Source organism: Lepisosteus platostomus, chromosome 13, assembly GCF_059453375.1.
Source record: "Lepisosteus platostomus isolate fLepPlt1 chromosome 13, fLepPlt1.hap1, whole genome shotgun sequence".
Classification (NCBI taxonomy): Eukaryota; Metazoa; Chordata; class Actinopteri; order Semionotiformes; family Lepisosteidae; genus Lepisosteus; species Lepisosteus platostomus.
In genome coordinates this window covers 18,222,714-18,248,623 of record NC_142623.1, presented here as the reverse complement: position 1 = coordinate 18,248,623, position 25,910 = coordinate 18,222,714, and the positions used below count along the sequence as shown (strand labels likewise).

The 25,910-nt window shown below is 43.0% G+C and overlaps 1 protein-coding gene across 2 annotated transcripts; it reads left to right on the top strand.

The window, feature by feature from the left end:
• The first annotated feature begins 873 nt into the window (after positions 1-873).
• Positions 874-24,766, top strand: slc27a1a (solute carrier family 27 member 1a). Of its 2 annotated transcripts, none has more exons than XM_088603686.1 (13): positions 874-1,323; positions 2,179-2,346; positions 3,363-3,757; positions 4,239-4,403; positions 13,979-14,048; positions 15,579-15,670; positions 15,839-15,948; positions 16,652-16,861; positions 17,856-17,982; positions 18,072-18,209; positions 18,967-19,131; positions 20,724-20,970; positions 22,810-24,766. In XM_088603686.1, exons 2-13 carry the CDS (start codon positions 2,180-2,182, stop codon positions 22,853-22,855), a joined length of 1,932 nt encoding a protein of 643 aa, XP_088459812.1. In that variant the 5' UTR covers positions 874-1,323; position 2,179; the 3' UTR covers positions 22,856-24,766. The 2 variants fall into 2 exon arrangements, with proteins under 2 accessions (XP_088459812.1, XP_088459810.1); XM_088603684.1 differs by having other exon boundaries at positions 877-1,323; positions 20,724-20,870.
• The last annotated feature ends 1,144 nt before the right edge of the window (positions 24,767-25,910 follow it).

Below are 25,910 nucleotides of genomic sequence, written 5' to 3'. Positions count from 1 at the left end.
CCTTTACTGATATTTATTTACTGATTACTGATATGATACTAATTAACCAACCTGCCTGATAAATTGAATATATATATATAAACTGTTACATTTTGCCAGCATGAAATAAATTATTTTATGTATTCCCAGGGGGCGCTGTGGCGCAGTGGTTAGCATGATTGCCTCATATTGCTGGGATTCTGGGTTCAATTCTGGACCTAGGGTGCTGTCTGTGTAGAGTTTGTACGTTCTCCCTGCGTTTTGCATAGATTTCCTCTTGATGCTCCAGTTTCCTCCCACAGTCCAAAGGCATACTGGTAGGTTAATTGGCTTCTGGAAAATTGGCCATGATGTGAGTGTGTTTGTGTGTGCATGTGCCCTATGGTGGACTGGTGTCCCATCCGGGGTGTACCCTCCCATGCATCTGTTGCTTGCTGGGACAGGCTCTGGGTCCCCCACTCACCCTGAGCAGAAAAGAAAGCAAGATCAGCTAGTGACTTTTCTCTCTATAATGGAGTTTTTTACTGAATCACTCCCATACATCTGATCAAGACACAAAAAGGTAAAATTTACTAAGAAGCAGATCAAAGATTGACTTTAAAAGTCTTCCTTTCTTTTGATGTGCTTTGGCCAGAAGAAGGTGGGACGTAGCGTTGTGAATATATGCACATTGTCAGCACGTGCGAATACTGTGATAATTATAATGTTGCTACTATTACAATGGGTCTTCGGAGCCATCACTGGACTAGAGTCTATTATTCCCACCACTAGATGACGCCTTCGTAGAAAGCTAGTCCTACACAAAATGTCATTTCCCGTCATGGCCTTTAGACCAATGAAAGTAAGTGATGGACCTCAGCGAGAGCAAATAGAAGCGCTCTGTGGGTGGGCGCTGAGGGCAGAAGGCGGGTCTTTAAAGGTGGGGAGCTCTCTATGAACTGTCATGTCCCGGGGGTGACTGTGATCAGGTGGACCCTGTGAACGGGATTACTGGGCTGAAGGGGGGGGTGCCATCCGGGGGCCAGAGCTTTGGTGTCCGCCAGAGTCGGGAGCGATTGGGTGTCGGGCTCAGAAGGAGAAAAAACAACCGCAGGACCGGGAAAGGTGGAATAGTTTTGTTTAAGGGGGCTTTGCGTGTGCGGTTTTGGACCAGCGGAAAACCTGACGCCGCGGAGAGGAAGATCCGCCGGTCACTGGTGTGGCCACTGGGAAGGGGAACCGGGGCAGGGGACGCACGGAGACGATCCCCACCCTGAGGGGAGACGGAGAAGATTGTCGGTTGTGATTGTCGGGGAGGGGAGGGGGTGGAAGAGACTTGACAAAAGCAGCTTCTACACTGAAGAGGTATGTGTACCCTTAAAGCGCTCAGTAAAATAACACATGTGAATCCAGAAAGCACACGATCAGCAGTCACAGTTCACAGTTAAGGTCTGTTTTGACAAAACACCGGTAATATTCTACGACTAGGTTTGCTGCTGTGCTGTAACCGAACAGCCTTAAAGATACAGAAAAATACATTTTCCCTATTTAACTGTCGCAAACTACGCGGGTATAACCAGTAACAAAAGTCATAACACTTTATATCTTGACCATTCTAAACGGTTAACAAAACGCAGTGTACAATATGCCTCAAATACATGTTGTATATTGTTGTACCCTAGCGCTACAGATATTGAATGACATTTTAAATTGAATGAATTAATGTATTATAGTTAAAATGACCGGATTAGTTACCGTAAGAGAGCTTTTGTCAACATGCAAAACAAGCTTGAAAATGTTCAAACATGTAATAATATACTGTAAGTAACTCTTTCACATTGGGAATGCCAGAGAAAATTGTCCTAAGTTGTTAGAATGATTGTGAACTGCCTCAGGATATGTAGCTAGGAATGTTAGCAGTACACATGGCTGATGTGGTCGACTCACTTTATTGTAATTTTTCACATCGTTATTTAGAGGGATTTAAAAAAAGGGCATTATGACACCATCTATAATCTTCAAAGTAAGTAACTTGAAGTGAAAATAAAACACATGCTCTGTTTTTAGCAACAATGTCAGACACTTGTTCCATTTCTGTAATTGTGTTAAAGGTCATGTGCAAGAGGGTATTTCTAAACCCTTGGAGGATCATGGTATAGTGGGGGTGTAAATCTGTGTGATCTGCAGTGTGTTAGAAGATGTCCTTCTCTCTTGGTTTAGGATGCGGAGCCTGGCTGGTGCCACACTATCCTTGGGCTCTCTGGGGCTCCTGCGCCTGTTTGGGGTCCCCTGGTCCTGGAGCTTGGCAGCCAGTCTGGGGGTCTACCTGGGCACGGGCGGCTGGCATTACTTCTACATCGTGCTCAGGACAGCTAAAAGGGACCTCAAGTAAGCGCCGCCTCTGGAAAGGGCATCTGTACATTTGCAGGCGAGTCCCCGAGCGTGTGTGCTGCCACACCAGGGCACCCTGCAGATCAGGAGACGTGGAACAGACAAAGAGTGATCACAGCAAAGCTGTGACTGTGCGGCGAGACACGGTCAGGAGAAAATGCTGGGTAGACAACGTACCAGTATAAAAATTTGAACTTTTGTAAAGAAGTGTCAAATGACTGTGTTTTGCAAAGAGTGTAATAATATGAGACCATGTTTTTAAATCCTGTTTACTCACAGTCCCTGTTCTTCCGATCCTTCCCCCTCACTGTGGCACATCGGACCACCACTGGGGCTCCTTGGGAGTCCCACAGAGTGTCAGACTCTACGAACCTGTGTGTGGAGTGGGTCCTCTTCTTGATGTGGAACCCCATTTCCATTTGCCCTTCATGTCTGTGACCTTTCCGTTCTAAAGTCCTGAAGTTTCAGTAAGAAGCTTCCTTTTTCTGCAATCCAATATTTAAGATAAGATAAGATCACTTTATTGGCCATATACAATTTCTTGAATTAGGAATTTGTCTTTTCGCATACCCCAACTTGCTCTCCATGACACAGATAGACAGGGAGAAAAGTTTGGGGTCAGAGCGCAGGGTCAGCCATTTACACAGCACCCCTGGAGCAGCTGGGGTTAAGGGCCTTGCTCAGGGGCCCAGCAGAGTAGGATTTCTCTGCCAGCAGTGGGATACGAACCGGCAACCTTCCAGCCACAGGCACAGATCCACCGCACTGCCCCCTTGCCTTCGGCATTGGAGCATTTCGGGCTCATGGATGTGAAGGGGGATGATGTCAGACAATCTAGAGTTCGCTCCCAGTTCTGTGCGACTCGTGCTCTTTATAATGAAGTTTCCCGAATTGTCAAGTACGGTTGCCGTGTTTCATGAGCGTGTGTTTGCTGAAAGCCAAAGCTTGGGTGAGGTTGAGGTCGCTGCCCTGCCGCTGATGGCTGCTGCTGCTCTCTCTCCCTGTCCCTTCAGAGGCCTGTACGTCCTCCTGCGGGTCAAGCTGGCCCTCCGCCGGCACCTGCGGGCCGGCAGCACCATCCCGTCCATCTTCTCAGAGACGGCGCGGGCCCGCCCCGACGAGCCGGCCCTGATCTACGAGGCCACGGGAGAGGTCTGGACGTTTGCCCAGCTGGAGCACCGCTCCAACGCCGTGGGTCAATGGGCAATGGCGTGGGGGCTGGCTCCGGGGGAGGTGGCAGCCATCTTCATGGAGAGCCACCCGCTGATGGTGGCCCTGTGGCTGGGGCTGGCCAAGGTGGGGGTGGAGGCGGCCCTCATCAACTTCAACCTGCGCCGGGACGCCCTGCTGCACTGCGTGAGCGTGTGCGGAGCCCGGGTCTTCATCTTCGGGGCGGAGCTGGCCGATGGTGAGTGCTTTTTAAATGCTGGGGATGCGTTTCTTTTTATCCGATCTACTTAGAAATGTTTCGAGTAGGGTAGCTGTGTCCGCATGCGTAGGCTGCAAAGGAACAGGTAAAGGTTTATTCCATGCTGAAAGGAAAAGAGAGGAGACACAACATTTTAGCTGTGGAGCTGTGTCTATCTAGACATCTGCTTTGAATTTATTTGTCAAAACGTTTTGCTCCAGCAGCCAGTATTTCTACCTCAATGCTTCATCTCTAAACAACATAAGTATTATTACTCATTCCTTTTTTTGAAGGACTTTAAATACCTTATTTGTTTGAGTGTTTTGTTGCCACTCCTTTATTGTAAAACGTTTCGAAGATATGACAGAAGAGGTTCTGTGAAACACCCCAGGAATGGAGGGCGTGACTCTCCTTAAATCCGGCTCGGAAAGTATTCTGACTCCCCCCCCCGTATTAACCTGCCTGTCTCTCTGCCCCTCAGCTGTAGAGGAGGTGAGCGACTCCCTCAGTAAAGCCATGGTGCGGTTCTGCACGGGCGATATCAGCCCGGGTCGCCTGGCTGCCTTGGGAGCCGAGCCCCTGGATGTTCTCCTGGCCTCGGCGTCCCACGTTCACCCTCCTCGCACCCACCACAAGGGCTTCAACGGTACGTGCTGCGAGTTGAAACCTCCTCTGGGTTCAGCTTCCCAGTAATACACAGGAATGCTAACAAAATCCGCTGGCTTGTCCGAATAGAGTTAAAACATCCCTCTTGTAAGATCAGCCTGCTGAAATGTGGAGTCATGATTAAGGAGAGAAGGCTTGTATGGACCTTCCTGTAATTTATTGAGCCACAATACCATTTGAAATGTAATTGGGATTGTGCTTTACTGGTTATTCTTCCCTTGATCATGCTTACATATTGGGTGGCTTGGTGACACAGTGCTTAGCATTGCTGCCTCACAGCGTTGGGGCCCTTGTTCAGTTCCTGATCTGTGGTGCAATCTGTGTGGAGTTTGCATGGGTTTCCTCAGGGTGCTCCAGTTTCACAGTTGCAAAGACTTAATTGGCTGTTGCAAAAGGTTAATTGGCTGTTGGGAAAATAGGCCTGGTGTGAATGTGTGTTCTGTAATGGATTGGTGTTCCCTACAGGGTGTATCATGACTTGTGCGCGTAGCTGCCAGGACAGGCTCAGGCTCCCCTCCGTACTGGATTCTGTATTGGATAAAGCATTTCGAAATTAGGTGGACTGATGGATGCATACATGTATGAATTGTTTGAACAAATCCTCAGGGTTTCAAGCAGCAACAGATCAGGGCTCAAATCTGCATGAGGAAAAACCCCAAAGGAGCCTTAACCACTCAGCCATCACAGCTGTCCTTATATAAATCACATCACTGTCATGGTACTCGTGTCCAGGCTCTCAAAGGAAGGGTTTTCAATCAGGGCTCTGGAGACCTTGGGGCGTCTCCAGGGGCTCCCCAGAAACTAAGAGAAAGTTTTAAGCCCCTACCACACATGCACCTCAAGAGTAGTGTGTGTAGTCAACATTCACTGAGCAGGTCTGCTGTGATGGTGCTTACAGTAGGCTTCTTTGGTTTGTGTTTACACTGAGAAGGATTTCTTCTTGAAAAGCCAGACCAAAATTGGCAAAACACTGTTTTAAAGCATCAGCCTGGCTTTCGGCATTCTAGTGTATTTTACAGTTACGTGTTGGAGAAACCTTCACCAATCTGCTCAGCCTTGTGCATGTGAGTCTTGTGCATGTGTGCAATGAGTCAGGGAGCTTGGTACGTGTTGCTCTGACTCTGGACACTGGGAGAGAGGTGACAGTATGACGAAATCTCCTAAAACACTCCAGTGAGCCCGGAAAACTCAGCCACAGTCCAAAATGAAACCGGAGCACGTTTTGCAAATTGCTGACGCAGCCTGCTGCTCTTCTGCTGTGCCAAGGCAGTGGCAAGGCTGTCAGCGATACTTGAAATTCAAGTCATTTTCAGAATATTTATCCTCTAATTGCGGCAGAATGCTGACATGGATTTCATCCAGCACTTGATAGTCAAACCACCCCATTTTTATGCTCTTGCTCTTTCCCTACATTTTCAGTTGCTACATTAATTGTTTGGATTTTGTTGTAAATGTCAAGTATGGTGGCGAAGAAACATTCATGGACTTAAGGTAAAAATATAGCATTTGGTTTGATATGTGGAACAGAGAGAACAGCACTTAAATGCTTTAGAAAGTAAACTGTAACTGATCTCTTTGGGGAAACAGCTGAGTAAGGTCTTAGATATGTGATGCAGAGAATTTGCTGAGCTGAAATATATTTAGAAAACGCCATCCTCATTCACCTTCAAGATTAGCTTCCTGTTCAACTTTGCTTCTGTGGCTTAAACCCAGATTGAAGACTTAGCCTGCGAAGTTGCTCCTAGAGTCAAGAATACCCTAGTGAAATTGAAGTGTGGATTACTCAAAAATAGGAAAATTATAGCCCTCGTTTTTGACTTATTGCAAAGGCTTTCCAGGAATGGGCTCCTTTAGGGCTGTATTCCTTAGTGTTTTCTGATGCTTCGTTTTGTTTTAAAGAAAATCATGATGTTAGAAATCTAAAAGGCAGACTTCTTGAGGCAATTCGTAAAATTCTTTTTCCTAAAAAATTGGCATGGCTCTACTACATAATTGCGTGATTCTTGGATGTGATCAGAAATTGGCTTGTCTCCATGGGCTAATGGATAACTTCACTAAGGTTATATCCTACAAAAGAATACATGTCCCGACAGTGCGCATCAGTAAAAAAAAATTGTCACAATTGAAGAGCATGATTGTGACAGTGATTTCCTCCTGTGTCTTGTAATACAGGATTAGCTGAAACCAGAGAGGGAGGCCAAATCAGTGTAGAGCACTCCCTTAATCTGACAATGCTCCTTGAAACAGGAAATCCTTATCCCAAACACTGTCCTTTTCCCATCTTTATTTTTCTCTGCATTACAGGAAAAAAATACATTGGATAGTTTTGCAGCATCAGCCTTCTAATATTATAAAATATTATTCTTATAAAATTGGTATAGCAGATATAATCCCAAGAAATTGAATTAATTGTTCTGCAGCTGGCCAAGGTTTTGTGCAAAAATGAGAGGTGTGTTTTTATTTCTTGGACTGGTATTATTACATGCCACCTCCAGAGAGGCTGTTTCATTCGGGAATTTTTAACCCGATCTTTAGAGCCTTGGGTTTTGGCTGCCTTGCTGAGTTTTCTGGCCTTAAAACTATAAATGCCATATGTTCATCTCCTCTTTCCATTACCCCTGTAGCGCTGCCATGCTTTCACTTTATAATGATACGTTAGTGAGGGTGTTATCAATAACACGGGCTGAGTACAGAACAAAAGCCTAAACGAGCAAGCAGATCAGTTTCTGGCAATAGTTAGTATTGGTCATTAAGGGCGCAATTGGAACAAAACGACCAGGACCAAGCCTCACAAAGTTGCTGGTTTTCAGTCTGAGTAGTTCTTCTCTGGGGACCTCCATACCTACATGGAATATAGGATCAGACAGAGCTGATAATGGCATTGACCCTCTATGCTCATTATACCCCTGTTTGGAGCTTTTGCAGAATGGGAGAGCTGTATAAACCCTGCTGGAGTATGGCCTTCTGGTATAGGAATTGGACAGCTCTGCTGTAAACTGTACATCAGCCCTTAGTTTGTCTGAAGGCCAAGTGCAGGTGTGTTCCGTAACTCATTAAGGGTGACGTAACAGATAAAATACTAGCCAAGCAAAGAGCTTGAATAGGAATGTGGCACATACAGTATTACATAGGGATTTGCAATCTTTGCAGTACTTTGAGAATATGAATTGCCTTATTTTTTTCACAAAACCTGCACGTGTTTGAATTTTGGGCCATTTCTGGAAGTATACAACAGAGTTTCATTTCCCATAACTTGGTCTGTGTCTTAGCAATCAGCGAGATGAAAAATTGCCTTAATAACACTACAGTGGCTGACAAGAAACGCTTGGATCAGTAGCTTGTGTGCTGCCCATTCATGGTTTTGTGAAGCTCCACTGTTTGACTAGAACACAGTGGGTGCTGTTGTTGAAAGTGTGCGATGGCGTTAAGGAATCCTTCAACAATAGCTGTCTCCTCGCTGCCGATTATGCTTGTTCACTAATCGTCTGAACAGCAACCAGCAGGGTAGCTTCTACTGGAAGTCTTTCTTTAGCATGTCCCAACTTCTGCTTGAGCAATCACTTTAAACACTATGCCAGGTACCTGCCTCTCTGGTGAGTTAGACCACTTTGGTTCAGTAGTTACTTTTCATCGAAGCACTGTTTCTGACATTTGCATAGGTTAGCCATCTGAACTAGTGTCATTCCCTGCCAGGGTCTGTCCATTTGGAGACCTAATGCTATCTTTGTGAAATATTCCAGAGGAATGCTTTTGAATTATTGCTGAGTTTGTCTGTTTTGAGACCTACAGATGTGTGACAATCCGGTCTGCATCATCTGCACTTTGACTCTCCCTCACTGAGACAAGACAGGGCAAAGCAGAGCTGATGCCATGCTAACATCTTGGTACAGCAACGCTGCTACATACCCAGAGACATGCCCCTTGCAGATGTATATGCTATATCAATTGGGATCTTGTCTTGGGATGCTGTATAATTAAACTCATATAAGTAGTGTTGGAAACTGAAATTAAAAACATGGATCTTTTTCCATAGGGCAACTTACTATAACTCATCTCTGTCTTAAAGACAAGCATAGAGAAGGTTCATAAAGTCTGCATAAGCTTCTCAACTTCAAGTTAGCTGATGCCACCGCTGAAGGTCATGTTGTTTCTGGTCTAGAGTGATGAATTCAGCTCTTGATCCTGTAGAGCTACAGTACAGGCACAGATTAGCAAAACAAGTTGGTTTTAAGCAGATTTGATTACGTGAGTGTTATGTGCCAAAATGAGTCTGAAAGTCTCACTAATATACACATTGACTTGTGACTGGTGGTTTTTCCATGGCAGATAGCATAAGTTGCAGGCATTGCGCAATTGGTGTGAAATCTTATTATGCATTTACAGAGAGAGCGATTGAGGCCTGTCCTGCTCTTGAAGTGAGCTGTAGGAGAGTGTGCCCTGTAGAAGAATCATGTTCCTCATTTAATCAGCTCTTATCTTATTAATCAAATATCAAAAGGCTGCCCAAATTGATAGTGCAATACCTGGAAGAACCAATGCAAGAATTGAGTTTCACACACAGCTGGGGATGCAGAGCTGATAGTTTTTTTTCTCTCTGCGTGCCTTCCATTTGTAGTTCACACACAAAGGAAAAGAACAAAAACAGATTGCAGTTAATGAGATTTAGAAACAAATGCACAAGCTGTTGTAAAATAAGTCCTGATTGCATACAAAGACCCAGAAAAGAGAAATTAAAATCTATGCCTTAATTAATTTTTCCATTTATTTCATTGCATTATAGTTGTAATAATCACTCATCAGAGGTCATCACAAGTCCTACAGAATTTTGTTTCACTGGTGTCGTACGTTGCAGTGTTACAGCCCTTAAAGCAATGTGACCATTTGGCCATAATTCCTATGCCAGGTGTGGTCTTAATTTCACAAGAGAGCTCTGTTCCAGAGAGCAGCGCAGTATTTAGCTGTTAACCAGTCCAGTTGTAATTCAGGGAGAAGGCAATGGAACGTGAGTCTTTGATAGTGAGGGTGCTGAAAAGCTCAGCTTGGCTATTGTGCGGCTTTAATTAATGAGAGTAACAGTATCACACTAGTCTTTTGTTCTTGTGCTGTTAAACACAGGCCTGCTGTGCTTTACTTACGTACTACAATAATAGCCTGTATTGCATGTGTTCAGTAGCGATGTTTCACTTGGCGCTTCATCTCAATGGCACTGTACAATAAAGTCAAGCACTAGATAAATGTATATGACTTAAAATTGTTAATTGAACAGAATTATAAGATAAAAGTGAATTTTTGAAAGTGCTGGCTGACTTTCAGTGTCTAACATGAGCTGGGAGATCATTGCAGTGTCGTGGAGCAACAGAGCAGAGAGCAGTGTCTCCCAGGGTTCGGAGTCTCGTACTGGGATCTGAAAGAAAACGGGTAAAAGAAACGCCCAGCCGCTGCAAGTTTGCTGTTAGTGTTGTTTAATGGCATAGCTGTCGATTTCTGAATCGTTTATTTGCATCAATAACAGAACTGCCAAAGAGAGCCAGAGAGCAGGACTGGGAGGAAGAAAATGGCACATCTCAATAGAGCATGACCCAGTTACCTCTTGTGTGCAGCCTTTAATTTCTTACGTTCTTCCTCGTGCCTCACAATAAGTGCCTCAGCCTGTCTGCACATTTGCAGTTTGCTTTGGCCTGTGTTTTGCTCTAATCCAGGCGTGTCTGTGATGTAAGGCCATGTGAACCAGGAGTGTACCCAAAATGCAACAATGCAACAGCGTTAATCCGATTTTGTTTTCCCATCAGGTTTTATAACCTGGAAGCGTGTACCTAACTCTGAAATGGGGAGTAAATACCATCCATCTACTGTTCAGTGCCTAAAATCATGTATTTCATCTAATGCTGGACAAACGTTCTGTTCAGTTTATTTAGGTAGAAATAAATACACTTCTAGTGTTGTCTGTTTTGTAGTGTCGCATCATGAAAGTCCTGACCCTTTATTATCTTACATAAAATGTTTTGGTTTCGTTCTCTTTGACATTTATATATTTTAGAAGTCTCCCTTTCAAGTACGTACAGTAAGAGGCTTCCGCAGGTGTATAAGATTCTTAGTAGCATGGACTAGTCTAAGTGCTCTCTCTTTCCCTTACTCCTGAAGCGAGTCTGCACTGGTGTATGGTATGTAACCTTTCCCCCACTTTTCCTGGCTCCTCCCCTCACCCTCCCTCTCTCTGTCTCTGTGGCCAGACACATCGACATTGACGCTGGCTCCTGCTCTTCACCCAGGGAACAATAACATGAGCTGCTTTATTACGGAACAGCCCTCTGCACCACAGAGCTGTGTGCTATTGGAGCTCCTCAAGGTTTGGAAAGAATAGGGCCTTATCGTAACGCAGGCACAGTCCTTCTTAATCCTCCAAACAGGTTCATTCTTATCTTTTTGTGCTTAACATCCTTTTGAGCTGAAAGTCCATTCAGGCAACAGGGCCAGTAGCTGAACTTGACCACAGTGGGCAGCTGTTGTGGAGCTTAGTTAAGTTGAGTTGAATGACTAATTAAAATAAATTCATGCTACAGCAAGGACCCACTTCTTGCAAACTTCTTTCGTAACTCTTGGCAAATTCTCAAATTCCATCGTAAGTTTGAGGACATGTACTTTCAAATACTCTGACTATTTTGAAGCTGGAGAAACTAAAATAAAGCTATTGAAAGTTTTAAAGCTTTCATCAAAGCTTTTTTTTAAAATTGAAATTTAAACCTCAAAAACCCAGACTATCAGTGAATCTGTTTCAACTTCATAATGTATGTATGTATTATAATAATAATAATAATAATAACATCACTTAATTAACCCTTTACAATTTAGTACATTAGGAATTTGTCTTTTTGCATACCCCAGCTTGCTCTCCATGAGACACACAGATAGGAAGAGAAGCTTGGGGTCAGAGCGCAGGGTCTGCCATTGTACGGCACCCCTGGAGCAGGTGGGGTTAAGGGCCTTGCTCAGGAGCCCAACGGAGTAAGATTTCTCTGCCGGCTACGGGATTTGAACCGGCAAGCTTCCAGCCCCAGGCGCAGATCCATAGCCACAGAGCCACCGCTCCACCCATTATAAACCTCTCGTATAGAAAATTAAAATCGGTATAAATAGTTTTTAAAATAAAATAGTTTAAAAATAGATTATTTTCACCTTTGTTTTCCCAAATTATTCTTATCCTTTGCCACCCTGCTTCTCACAGGAAAAAAAATCTCATGATGTAACCCGATTATAATTACACACTCTTCCTTTCTTGGCTGGAACATTGGCCAAAAACTGCTTAGTAAAAGGACAAAATAGGACTGACTCATCCCTGCATTCACATATCAGGATCTTAGAGTGGTCACCTTTAACACCATATTGTTGGGTAACTTTGTCTTGCACTGTAGCTCATTTAGCTTTAAAAGCTTGGTTTCATTCCTGAACCAGTTCTCAAAGCTTAAATCATTGTTTTCAAAAATATTGCAGGGCATACTGTACAGGAAAGAAACCTGGTCTGGTTCTAAAGAGCCAGAGTCCAGTGGGTTTTATGGATCACCCTTGTATTCTCATTTCAATGGGTTTTGGCAGCAGAGCAAGGTAGGGCCTAGTCAGTACCAGGATGAGAGATGTCTAAGGCAGGTGGTGTTGGTAGGTGGTGCTTTTCTGTTTGGACCAAATAAATGTTTATTAACCCCAAAGTTCTTGCTAAATACCACTTTGAGTTTGTGGTCTGGCTTTCTTAAATTCAGCTTTAGTTCAGCAGGGGACGCAATTTCATCTGTTCTACTGTGTCATGTGGCAGCTGGTGCACAATAGCTCCCATGTGTCACTCAAGTGGGCAACGCACTTCTGTGTGAGATGATAAACGCTACAGCAAAGCACATGGTTAACTAAGCTGTTTTCTTAGTAAGACTTAATGCAGAAGCACTTTTTACACTTCTCTCTTTAGTTCTAGGACTGATAATGTGAACTGTTTGTGTTGAGCTCTTAGACATGGTGGTGGCTGCCTTATAACTACTGCATTTCGTTAGAAAAATCAGTCGGGTCAATCCATCACCAGGATTGGGAACCCCTCTCCTACACTACTATGAAGAACTGGCTAGCAGAGGCACTGCTGAATTTTCAAACCCAAACGCCAAACTTAAAATACATACAGTATTCACTTCCAAGTGTTTCGTATTTCGGCTGGGTATCACCTGTGCCTTGTTTCTGTCATTTTTGTGTTCCTTCTGCAGTTCCTGTGGGCTACTTTTTATTGGCATCTTTTCTTTGCAAGGAGAAATTCCCACAGTAAATTTTGCGATCTGCCTTACAGCTCGTGAGTCCTCCACTGCCTCCTATTCAGGAAAGCCTGTGAAGTCTGAGGGTTTTTGGAGAAGTGCCTGAGGTGGCAAGAAGCCGCTTGAGAGCGCTGGAAAAACCTTTCGCCCCGTTAGATAGGCATTCTGTCTCTGAGTCACAACTAGCATGGAGTCTGCGTAGTGGTGAAAACAGACTAAAGTGCTGGCCTTCCACAGGGGGAACTGCAAGCACTGCGATTTCTAAATATCCACAGTAGATAAAACTCAACCTTGTCTCAAAACTTTTTTTTATTTTATATAGTGAAAACAAGGATGCTCACTAAATTGTCAGCGTTGTGGACAGCTGTGTAGTATGCCACGCGTAATGCTTCAATCATGACTGATCATGCAGGCATTCTTTTAAGAAAGTTTAAGAGAATTGTGACACCATGAAGAAAGGCCATCTGTCTGGATGGTATGCATCTCTACTGCCTGTTGCAGAAGTTGCTCAGGGTAATGCAGATTTGTGTTTTGCATGGTTGTGAAACCTTCGCGCGCACACTGGGCTCCTTCTGTATTACTGTGTGTTTGTGGGAAATGCCAAAATGTCGAACTGTGGAGTCTGCAGATTCAGTGGGTGAAAGGAGATTGTCCAGTACAGTAAGACTCCCTCACCTTTAGTTTTCACCTCTGGGTCACAGGAGAGTGGGATGCAAAAACAAGAGTTATGTATTTGTCCACTGGACTGATCACAATAACCAGCCTTGGCTTGAAAATAGTGCATTTGCGACAGAGGATAAACACAGGCACCATTAACTGGCCTCACATATGCAAAACTAGAAGGCAGACATTTCACCACAGTAAGAAAACTGGGCTTCTACTGTCTCTTGAGGATGATCATTTAAATACAGCTGTGGTCTGTAATATTTCTAAAGAGGAATTCTTCCCTTAGATAATGTTTTTTAATCTCCTTGGCAGAAAACAAGTGGCTCAGTTTGATAGAGATTGTTTGAATTAGGTTTCTGTGCCTCGGGCAAATTGAAGAAATTATGTATTCCTACTTGGAGGGACATATTTACTCATTCTTTTACATTTCCCCAAATTTGCTTAAATATGCGGCCTATGGACGACACTCCCTAGCATTTTGAATTAAATTTGCAGCCCTGGACAACAAACGATGCATGTGACGAATTAAATATTTCCCATCCACTCCCAATAATTACAGTATTTGCAGTTGTTATGTCTGCTTCACATGTTTTCTCTCCTTCATTAGATCGTCTCTTCTATATCTACACCTCGGGCACAACTGGGCTTCCCAAAGCTGCTATTGTAGTTCACAGCAGGTGAGTGATAGTCCATTTCTACAAGATCTTTGTCTCAGTTCAGCTGATACAGGTCCCCCTATTCGGTCCATTCTCATTCATTTCTGAAATCAACTAAATATCTGAAGAAAGGTTCAGGAAATATTTTGAAAAAGCACTCCTTTTAAAGAATTTAATCCTACAAAAGAAGACCGTTTTTGTAAAATAAGGATGTCCACGTGAAAAACAAATGAGAAACTTTGCTATAAATATAAACTCAGAAATAGCTGACTCTTGATGATCACTTCCACACTTAGGCTAACAGGACGCTTTATCAGATTGCAAGCAGCTGGTGCAGAGTATTGAACCTGCTAGCTAGAGCAATGAACTAGTCAGTATGCTGCTTCCGCACAGAACAATTTGTTGAAGTTGATCTTTCTGTTAATGAGTTTGTTGTGCAGCTTGGAGATGAGGTTTAAGTCGAGTTCTTTTTGGTGACATTAATGTGAATAACTAGTGGCTCAGTGTAGTATGTCTGAGTCATGAACCGTCTTCTGTTGGATTTCCACATCTCAGCTGAAATCTTTAAATGTAAAACTTAGCTCTTGGTTTTGTACATCATTGTCTTTGTATAGTTTGTAATTGCAAACTTTCTCATCTTTTGAAAACAAAACTGTTTTTTTTGGAAGATGAAATTGGCATGTAACATCTGAGATTTTGACTTAAAAACACAGACAAGTTGTCACTGAGTGTGCTATATATTGTTTCACATGTGGCATAGTTAAAGGTTTTGAATGATAGGGTTTTGGAATATTGAATATTTTTATCATGATCAGAGTGCATTCTTGGAGTTTCCAAAATCACTGCAGATACCTAAAAAACTACAAAGTTGGATGATCAAGGAAAAGTTATTTCTTAATTTAGAAAATTATCTAATTATTATGAGATTATTATAATTATTATGAGCTTATTAAAACATAATGTTTCATGGGACATATCGCACAATTACGAAACACACATGCTCATTTGACTGTATGAACAACCTTTTACATTGTGTTCTGACAGCACCTAGAACCTACCGATACCGCTCAGCTGGAACTGTGGGTTAAGTGTTGGTGACAATGTCCAGCGCTACAGAATGTGCAACAACAGACTTTCGACTGGGGTTTAGTCATAATGAAATGTTACAATTTGAACACAATCATTATAAGCATGAGGATACACACACTTATCCTTAAACAAGAAAGAGTGGACTGTGCTGTCAATTCTACCGCTTAAACTGAAACTCAACTAATGATCATTCTAGATGATCATTGTATGACAATTATGCTATTGTGTGATTATCACATAAAGTATGCGTGAATGTACTATCTAGTAATAATGAGATAACTTTATCGTAATTATGAGATAGCACATGATTTTTTTTTCCTTGATGGCAGCAATGTGTTTCCAGACCTCTAAAGCTTTTTGCTTCTGCTTAATCTAATTTGGATCCAGGTAATTTTCCACGACAACGTGTCTCTTTCTGTTTCGCACCTTTATGCATGACATTGCTCTGTGTTTCCACGGCAGGTATTACCGCATTGCAGCATTTGGGTACCATGCATTTGGAATGCGGCCAGATGACATCGTCTATGACTGCCTCCCCCTCTACCACTCTGCAGGTACAGCTGAGTCTGTTTGTCAGACTGTAAGCGTGCAGCAGTGACAACAGTAATGAATGCTGGGTATTGGCCTTTACTACAACAGTAGCTGGGCTTGAGCTGTATGATCTGGCTCTAAACCTGAAGCTGCTGAGCCTGATCACCTCTCCTCTCCCCCCTTCGCTGCAGGTAACATAATGGGAGTGGGCCAGTGCCTGGTCAACGGCCTCACCGTGGTCATTAAAAAGAAGTTCTCGGCCAGCCGCTTCTGGGACGACTGTGTCAAGTACAACTGCACGGTGTGGACCTCCTGTGGAATTTCACTGTAGCATTCTGATCTTCTTTCCTTATACCACTTTTGGCATTTTTTACCCCGCTGTCTGTGCAGAACAGGTTGGATGGGCTGCTAGCCTGGTGCTGGGCAGGCCTCCAGCCTTTTCTTCTGGAGACTGACGCATTCAGGCCAAACTGCCTTGCTCCAGTTTACAGTGGAAATGCCCACTGTATCAAGGATCCTTGATCTTGACAGCATAGTGGGGACCTTTTTGCACATCACCCAGATGAAAAGTAAAGGTTCAGGAAGACTCCTGCCTCTATGTATGTTCAGAAAAAAGCAGAAGGAACTCAGTAGCCTGCCTCAACACAGCACATTAACTAGCATGCGATCCTCCTCTCCAATCTACATACAGTCTATTGACGTTACTGTACAATAACACTGCTAACACACCACTTGTATGCTTGCAGCCAATGAACTACTGTCTTGTAATCCACCATGTGAACATTTATTACATGCAGTTAGCACTCATATAGTTTCCAGCAACAGGTAAACTAGCAGTCTCTGAATTGCCTCATTGGTGCCCTCTGGTGGTGATGGCCCTGTAATACAGGCCTGGAGTTCGCTGCAAGAAGAGAAATATGTCATGGATCAATCCAGCATGGGACGGGAGGGCTTTGTGCGCTGGTTGACTTATACAGCCCGGATGCTGTGTTCTTCCACGTTAGGTAGTGCAGTATATCGGGGAGATCTGCAGGTACCTCTTAAGCCAGCCCAGCCGGGAGGTGGAGAGGCAGCATCGGGTGCGCCTGGCGGTGGGCAACGGCCTGCGGCCCAGCGTGTGGGAGGCCTTCACCCAGCGCTTTAACATCAAGCAGGTGGGCGAGTTCTACGGCGCCACCGAATGCAACTGCAGCATCGCCAACATGGACGGCAAGGTGAGAACAGTGGAGGTGTTCTGGTTCAAGACGGGCCTGGTAGTTCAGTGCTTGTAAAACATCCCAGGTCAGATTGTGGCTTGGGTTTAGTAAATTTAGGAGAATAGAAACATGCCAGTGGGTGGAAGCTTTCTTTGTGGAGCTTGTTTACCTTGCTAGATGATCAAGTAACTATAATGAGGCCATGAATTAAGCATCATCAATGCTAAATTGAGTGTTAATTTCAGGGAACATAGGAACTTACTAGCGATTATAAATGAGAGGAGCCTATTAGGACTGTCTAGCTCTTTTGTGTGTATTTTCTATATTTAATTGATCCAGTTAATGGATCTCATCCAGATGTTTCCTGAAGGAAACCAGGGCATCGTCTTGGACAGCATGGCTGAATGGCATGTTGCAGTCTCCCACAACCCTTTGTGTAAAGAGGAACAATTTTAAATGCACATCCTTATTGGAATCTTAAATTGGGTCCTTTTGTAGTCTTCTTCTCTGTTTAAAGATTTAAAAGATTCATTTCTTCATACCTATCAGAGCAGGACCTTCCTCTGAAACTGCTAATACATCTATTTACTCTTTTCTGGATTGATTCTACTAGAGCTGTGATCTCTTTAGTTTATGTACCTTTGTGACTAAAATTGCACCCAGTAATTGAAATAAGGTCTTCCAGCGGTGCATTATGCAGTTTCGGCATAATATCCCTTGATTTAAATTCCACACTGCTAGCTGAATTTTCTAATATTGTTGGCCCTTTTTCATCGCTTCAGAATTGCATGGAAGATAAAAACAATCCATGAACTTAAACGCCTAAGATTTACTCATAAGTATGCTCTTCAAGTTTCTTCCTGATTAGATTTATAGTTTGTTTCTGATGCTTTGCAGTAATATTCTGCACGTAAAGTACCTACATTAGGTCATCTGCCAGTTGTTTGCCCCATCAAGAATTTAGTCTAGGCTCTTTAGAAACCCACACCCCTCCTGTGTGTTGTGCTCCCAGGTGGGGGCGTGTGGGTTTAACAGTCGGATCCTGCCCAACGTGTACCCCATCCGGCTGGTGAAGGTCAACGAGGAGACCATGGAGCTCATTCGGGACCGCAGTGGGCTGTGCGTGTCCTGCAGGCCAGGTGAGAAAGCCGCCACCCGTCCCTCTCGTCTGAGCGCAGGGCTTTCGGGCAAACTGGCCGGAGCTGCCAACGGCTGTGTGTCATTGCAGGCGAGCCGGGGCTGCTGGTGGGACGGATCAACCAGCAGGATCCCCTGCGGAGGTTCGACGGCTACGCCAACGAGTCCGCCAACACCAAGAAGATCGCCTACAACGCCTTCAAGAAGGGCGACTCGGCCTACCTCTCGGGTATCCTGGGCTTCCCCTTTCTCACTGGCCTGTTCATACCGACCTATTAAAAAGCCGATTTGGGTGTTAAATGGGTTACACAAAAAACAACCGTGTGTACTGGCAGCAAACATTTGCCAGTGTACAGTACCCATTCCTGAAATATCAGATCAAATGCATATACAGTGCATATAATATTTTAGTTGTCGTACCCAGATATTAGATATATGTATCATTAGTATAGTGTACAGATCAAAGGACAAGTACTGTTTGTTGCCAAAGCCAGCACTCAGGAGTGTTGCTCTCTCTTGTAAGTAGAGAGTGATTATCTGGAGTTTCTTGTATAGACTCTCGTTTACTGTTCACCACTACATCATAATACCCAGCCAGATCCATTACTTAATGCGTGCGGATGGTGGAAGCCATTCAGCGACAACTTTGCTCATTATAGCATTACTCCCATCATTATTCTCATAATTATTAGCAAACAGACAAAAAAGTGTACAGCAGAGGATAGAAAAGAACATGGTTTCAAAGTAAAAAAGTGTTTTCTGTTTTTTCATCATTCACATAATGGAATGATAGAGAAAGGAGTTTATGGAACTGGCTGAATTGAAAGTATCTGTACAGTACAAACTCTACGCAAGCTCCGTTTAGCATAGGATGACGCAGATAGGGTTGTGCTCAGGTCTAGCCACAAGGCAGCAGGCCTTATAATACTGGCAGAGCTGCTTCAATGCCAGCCCAACCTGAGGGCATCTCTCCCCCCCTGCCCCAGGTGACGTGCTGGAGATGGACGAGCTGGGGTACATGTATTTCAAGGACCGCAGCGGGGACACGTTTCGCTGGAGGGGGGAGAACGTCTCCACGACGGAGGTGGAGGGTACCCTCAGCACCATCCTGGGCCAGACCGACGTGGCTGTGTACGGGGTACCTGTGCCAGGTGGGCTTCGAACTCAGCAGGGCCCACCTGCTGCCTCGCCAAGTACAAATGTCCTCTTCGGAGTAGCGTAGAGTCAGCTTGAAGGATCAGAGACCAGTCTGGTTTGCAGGAGTGCGCCCCCAGGAATTGAAGATGACCAGACATCAGCAAAGAATTGAACAGTTATTGCAATTATTTAAGTATAGATGACAACTGATTTTAATTATGTATATTTAGGTACAGTTTGTTTTCATTTTGTTCTCAGTGTGGGTATCAAATTGTTATTGGGTATTTTAGTTAAAAATGCTTCAACTTTTGTATACTGATATCAAATTGTGACTTTAAGGGTAATAGCAATAATACCTGCTCATTCAAATTTATGTTTAAAATTTAAATCCCTTCTTGAGCCCCAGCACCTCTTTTTACTTTTTTAGTACTGCTATCAAGCAAATAATAATGTTATATGTTATATATAATATGAAAATGATCAATTTTACATGCTTGGCAGTCCACCCTGCAGTTTTTCCAGAAACCACATGAACTGCAGATGTGCAGTAACTACAAACAGGTTTAAGTTTCTTCTTTGCCAAAATCTTTCTGATTCGCTTCCCTTGTTCACCTTTTGGTGATTGGTCAGCAGTCTTTGTACATTGCTATAATTTTGAATATCACTTTTTTTAAAGCTCTAGTGCACTGTTGATCTTGTTAAAATGTTTAGCCATCATGGAGTTTGACCACTCTGTAAACCTAGAATATAAATTTTCTAAATGCCGTACGTTTTGATGGTGTTTATTTAAATAATACTGGAAATTTCAAATCCTGTATTTATTAAATCCACAAAAGGACAGTGATGGGCAGCCAGTGGCACAGTGGTTATCATTACTGCCTCGCAGTGCTGGGCCCTGGGTTCAGTTCCAGACCTGGGGTGCTCTCTGCGTGAAGTTTGTTTCTTTTCATCGTGTTAGTATGGTTTTCCTCCCACAGCCCCGACACATTGGTAGGTTAATTGGCTACGGGGAGAATTGCTCCTGGTATGACCGTGTATGTATTTGGCACTGTGCGTACCCTGCAATTGGCTAGAGTCCCATTCAGAGCGTACCCTACCTTGTGTCCCTGCTGTTGCTTGGATAGACTCTGGCTCCCCTGTGACCCTGAACTGTTAGAAAATGGCTGATAGTGACAGTATATCTCATGTGAGAAGTGAGGTCTCCTAAGGAAAGTGTAGTTGTACAGATTTGGAATGCTACCAAGGGTTCCAAGCAGTTTAAGGTCAATTTAAGGTGAGGATCCCAGTACTTCCTTGAGTTTTAATGAGAGTCTTGTCAAAGAAGACTTTTGTTTTAAGAAGCTGGCAGTGTTACACGAGTCAGCTGCTTTCTCTCCAGAAAGTGAGAAGTATTCCATTGGCCTCAAAGAAGGGACGTTGACTAGCACAAAACGCTTGAGCTTATTTTGTCGTGACCAAAGTTATAATACACATTGCTTCTCAGAATTCTTTTAGTCAGAGTCAAAGTTAGAAACCAAAACTCTCACAGACGGAAGGGACAGTTCTTGAGGATGCATGGCTATGCTGGACATGTCTGACTGAAATCTGTGTAACTGTTTTTCTTCAGGGGTGGAAGGGAAGGCAGGGATGGCAGCCATCGCTGACAGAGATGGGCGCTTTGACCCGGAGCGTTTCTACAGGGAGATCCTGAAGGTGCTGCCCCCCTACGCCAGACCTGTGTTCCTGCGGATCTCCCCCCAAGTCGACACTACAGGTGAGGGAGAGCCCAGCAGCCACCCTCCTCCTTGGACTCCTATGGCAATGCAGGAAAGCGGAGGGAAGCTCATCAGGAGCTGGAACACTGGACTATCAAGGTTGTCCAACTATATAGTTGTCAATAGTCTAGTATGGGAACAAGTAATAGGTTTATTCCATGCTGAAAAAAAGAAGAAAGAAAACGCAATGTTTCGGCCGTGGAGCCTTCTTCAGGTGTGAGAGAGACAAGGCAGTAGGCAAAGGTAATGTAGTGGGAAAACAAAGGCTGGGAGAGAGGAGGAGCGAGAGGCGGGAGCAGGGGACAGAAAGAGAGGCCAATCAAGAGGTGTGAAGTCAGAATAGGTGTAGAGAGGTGTGAAATTAATACTTCAATGAATGGAGAAAATTTAGAAGAAAAGAAGTCTGTCGTTAAGAGAAGGGGGAAGGTGTGATCCTAGCTGCAGGATAATTTTGGTTTCCTTAGTCTTTCTGATGCACGAGTTCAGAAAACCATCTTTGAGAACACAGACGGAGAGATTGGAGTGGTCGTGGCCGTCATAGGTGAAATGTGAAACAATGGGCTTGGTGAGATCTTTAATCTTCACAGCCCTGACATGTTCCCTGAAGTGGTCTCCAAGTCTCCTTCCTGTTTCTCCAATGTAGATGGCTGGGCATTTACTGCAAGAGATACAGCAAATAAGGTTGCTGGAGGTACAAGATGCCATCTGGGTGATCCAGAATTGTCCTGAGGGGACTTGAATGAGTGTGGTGTTAGATGTGTACTTGCAGGTACACACTTCCCCCTTCTCTTAACGACAGACTACTTTGCTTCTAAATTCTCTCTCTATTCATTGTAGGTTTCATTTCACACCTCTCTGCACCTGTTCTGACTTCACACCTCTTGATTGGCCTCTCTTTCTGTCCACTGCTCCTCTCGCTCCTCCTCTTTCCCAGCCTTTGTTCTCCTGCTACATTACCTTTGCTTACTGCCTTGTCTTTCTCACACCTGACGAAGGCTCCACGGCCGAAACGTTGTGTTTTCTTTCTTCTTTTTTTCAGCATGGAATAAACCTATTACTTGTCAGCATGAGTAGGCTGAAAAGGAACGCAGCTACCCACCTTAACTATCATAGTCAAGTATTCCTGGAGTGTGGGGCCCATTTCTGCTTTTCATTTGAGCTCAGCTCAAATTAATTGACCTAATGATTTGATTTGCTCTAAAAAGTATTTTTGTTGCCCTTGCCAGGTTTTAACAGCTTCCTATTAATGGATGAATTGTCCGTCTGGCCCAGCCAGCTCCATTGATAGTAGTTATTGATCAGAGGTTCTCATCCAGCCATTTCTTAAAAGATGCCAGGGTATCATTTCAACAATACGGCTTTGTAGCTTGTTCCACACTCCCACTACCCTTTGAGACTTCCATCTAGAACTGCCTACAGTACTTTATTAGTGGAACTGTAGATTTCCTGTTTTAAAAATATTTGAAACTTGAAACATTGAAACTTAAAAAGTCCCTAGATCAAAACTGGAAAAGGCCTTAGGTTTGGTTGGGCTTAGTCAGCTTATTGTAATGACATGACTCAAGTGAATATTAGATTATTTAAAATGATTTATTTTACAATTCTATGGTGCTTTCCTAATGAAATCTAGACACTTGATCTGTGTTCTGTAGAACAAAAAGTATCCTTTATGCTTGGGTACAGAGAAGTGATGGTCACTTAAATATGGTTGGAAAATGTGATGGTAGCTGCTACAACACTTCATATGACTGCTCGTGAGTAATGTTCCTTGGAGTTGTGATGAAGCTTGTGAAGATTCTGATTAGTTAAAGGCTGCTAAATGACAAGCATGGTTTCGAAGCTATGTTGCATTAAGAGTCAAAGTTGTTACAGTAGCCAAAACCTTCCTATTCATATTGGGTGTCTACAGCGTTTTTCACAGTAGTGTCTCTCTCTCAGGTACCTTCAAAATCCAGAAGACAAGGCTGCAGAAGGAGGGATTTGACCCACGTCATTCATCTGATAGGATTTTCTTCTTGGCCGCACGAGCCGGGGGTTACAAGACCTTGGACGAGGAATTATATAGTGCCATTATAGGAGGCAAGGTGCCTCTATGAGAAATGGAGACTTAACTTTGGCTCAAACTGACTGACCCCTGCCAGCAGCAAGTGTATTTCTAGACAAATCTGAACAAAAGCCTTTGGGGAAAACTCTGGCTCCAGGATCCTTGAATGCTTTCGTAGGAATAACCCCCAGTCCCCAGCGCTGGAATGAAATGAAACCCAGTGGACCCGGAAGGATCTGAACACCTTTCTTTTGGAACTTGAAATAGATGCTGCTTGACTGAAAAAAATCAGTTACAAAAGTGAGGTTGAAGCACAGGACACTAATTGTAGTTTTCTAATTTATAAAAAAATAACTATTTGCAGTGTCTTTTTTTTTTCCCTGAGAAGCCTATCTTCGTTTTATTGCATGCCTGGGGTTCCTCAGTCCAAACCAACTCCTATCCCTGACCCTCAAGTTGTCACATTTGCAGGGTGTTGTGGGTATTTCATCCATTCTGGTGCTGATAAACAGGCACTTTCTGGCTTTGAAGTCAAATGTGGGCATTAGAATGCCTGTAGGTTGGCACAGTGTGAATTATTCTACTTCTAGTAGACAGTACCATATTCATTGTGGAAGTGGTGATATCAAAGTGATCAGTTGGGGATCATTTCTTCCAATTATGCATTGGAAGAATAGACATTAGTCTTGCCTTTAGAAGTGGCGAATGTTTGACGCACTGCGGTGAGGGAATTACAAGTTCCTGATCAGCTCAAGTTTTACTGCTACACCCTTTGTATCGGCAAAGTGAAAAAGAGCAACAGCTGCCACACTTTGTCTGTCATCCTCTGTTTTACACCTGGAACAGGGGTCTGTCCTCACAGGTAACACTACAAGCTCCCGGGATTGCTGTTGGCACATTAATTGACATGGATTAATACTTCTAAGAGAAACAATGACAAAGAATTGCACTGTACTCACATCGGAGAAAGCTGGTTCTTTTTTAAAAAAAAAAATACCATAAAAAGGAAGCTGGAGAAAATAGTGTACTGTATGCTCTTGAGCACCTAGAGATTCATTTTATAGTTCAATAATGACAGTTGAACAGGATAATGTTAAACGCAAAGAACAGGCAGAAAACCCTACAAGGATGAATTTACACCAATGTAAATATCCTTTTTAAGCTATACAACTCTAGTTTACCATAAGACTAACATCATAAGACAATTTTATTTCTAGTGGGGGGGGGGTTATTCCTTATTTTTAATGCTTTGGGTTTGTTTTAGTCACAAGTCACATGATTATAAAAGACAAACACAAATCTCTAGATTCTAGTTTAAACCAAGCAGTACGTCTTGTTTTTTTCTTCATTTAAAAAAGACTGCCAGAGGAGTAGGAAAATGAAATCATGAACAGCTAAACTTGTCTTCACTTCTGGTGTCAACCATGAATTTTAACCTGTAACCAAACTTGTTGTTTTTTTTTATTTTAAACACTCTTTGTGAACATTTAATTTGTAGCATATGTGTGCATTATGTTATGTTACAAACCAAGAAGTGCCTTAAGATACAAATGGAAAATTACCTCTGCCTTTAGTATGATTTGTTGAAATTGCTTCTTATCAGCCGTCTCCCCTATGAACAGTGTATTTTAAGAGTTTTCCTGAGCACCTGCATTCTTGGGATTATCATCATTGTGAAAAAGCACAGTAAATGGTATTTAATCATTTTCAAAGGGAAAGAGAATAAATAATATTTAGGAAAACAATGCCATTAGAGAAAGAAATAAACACCTGGTGTTCACTGACAAGGATTTTCTTTTTAGATTTAAAAAAGTTTTTTATTAATAAAGGTTTTATTTTCTTTAACAGAAACCACCAGTGTCTGTCATGTCTACATCAGAAGCAATAGAAAAATCAGTGGAACACTACCTCGTTAGCTTCCCCTAGAAACTGATTTTTTAGGACGTTTCTCATTCCTGGGATCCTTACACTGCACTGTGGACTAATGATCGGTATGTTAAAGCCTGCCTCACAACTTTCTTTTTACTTTTCAGAAGCACAGAAATTATTTACAAACTTCTCTTGAGTGATGCTATTTGCTTTAGTTTGGGATTTTAGAATTTATGTTTTTATAAAGCTTATTTCACCACCTATAATATAAACACAAAGGGAAGGGGTGGGTACAGTTAAAGCATAATGAAATCATGGGTTTACAAATCTTTCAAAAACGATGGAAGTCCGTAGTTTAGTGTTCAGATGGTAGGTTAGAAGTTCCGATGGAACTTTGATAACCTTTGTCTGGGTGGCCGTGGTAGGCTGAATTGTTATTAAAAATAGAATTGTCTCTAACAAACATAATAGAGAATAATAGAGTGCTTTCCACTGAGGCTGATAATAGCTTATTACTAGATGGGCCTCGGCGCACTCCAGAAAGAATCCTTTTTTTATCGCCATCCAACATGTGAGGAGCTAATATATTCCATCCTCCAACCACCTTCGGTGGAAAGAACTGCTTCTTTGTTTCTGAAGCAAATGCTTTTGAATGTGCTGCTCTTAAACTCTGAAATGAACGATCGTGCTTAAAAGGGAGCTGGAAAATGGTACATGCTTTGGTGTTTTACATAAATAGCGTCTTTGTGTGCCCTGGATCAGTTTTTTTTTATGAAGAGAAATAATTAATCCAACAGCTTTATCCAGTTTGGGGTTGCATGAGATGTTGGAGCCTGTCCCGGCAAGTAATGGGCGCAAGGCTGGATACACCCTGGATGGGACGCCAGTACATCTCAGGTCAAACACGCACACCAGGACTAGAGCAATGAATTTCCCCTAAAATAAAAATGATTTAATGTTCTAAGTATTTGTACAGTATGTATAACATGAATTATCTCATAGTTGTGACCCTGTTATCCTCTGGTTTTCATTGCAGCTGGACATCTTTAGTTACCACAAATTATAATGAGTTCCTTCACCGTACATTTACAGTAACTGAAGGAATATTTAATTTGAACCTTTTCAA

What these genes read in the sequence shown, in the direction of transcription:
- slc27a1a (XM_088603684.1), top strand. Translation starts at nt 2,180, where the DNA reads ATGCGGAGCCTGGCTGGTGCCACACTATCCTTGGGCTCTCTGGGGCTC. An exon ending in CCACCACAAGGGCTTCAACG is followed by an intron (nt 4,404 to 13,978) that starts GTACGTGCTGCG and finishes CTCCTTCATTAG; the next exon opens with ATCGTCTCTTCTATATCTAC. An exon ending in TCGCCAACATGGACGGCAAG is followed by an intron (nt 16,862 to 17,855) that starts GTGAGAACAGTG and finishes TTGTGCTCCCAG; the next exon opens with GTGGGGGCGTGTGGGTTTAA.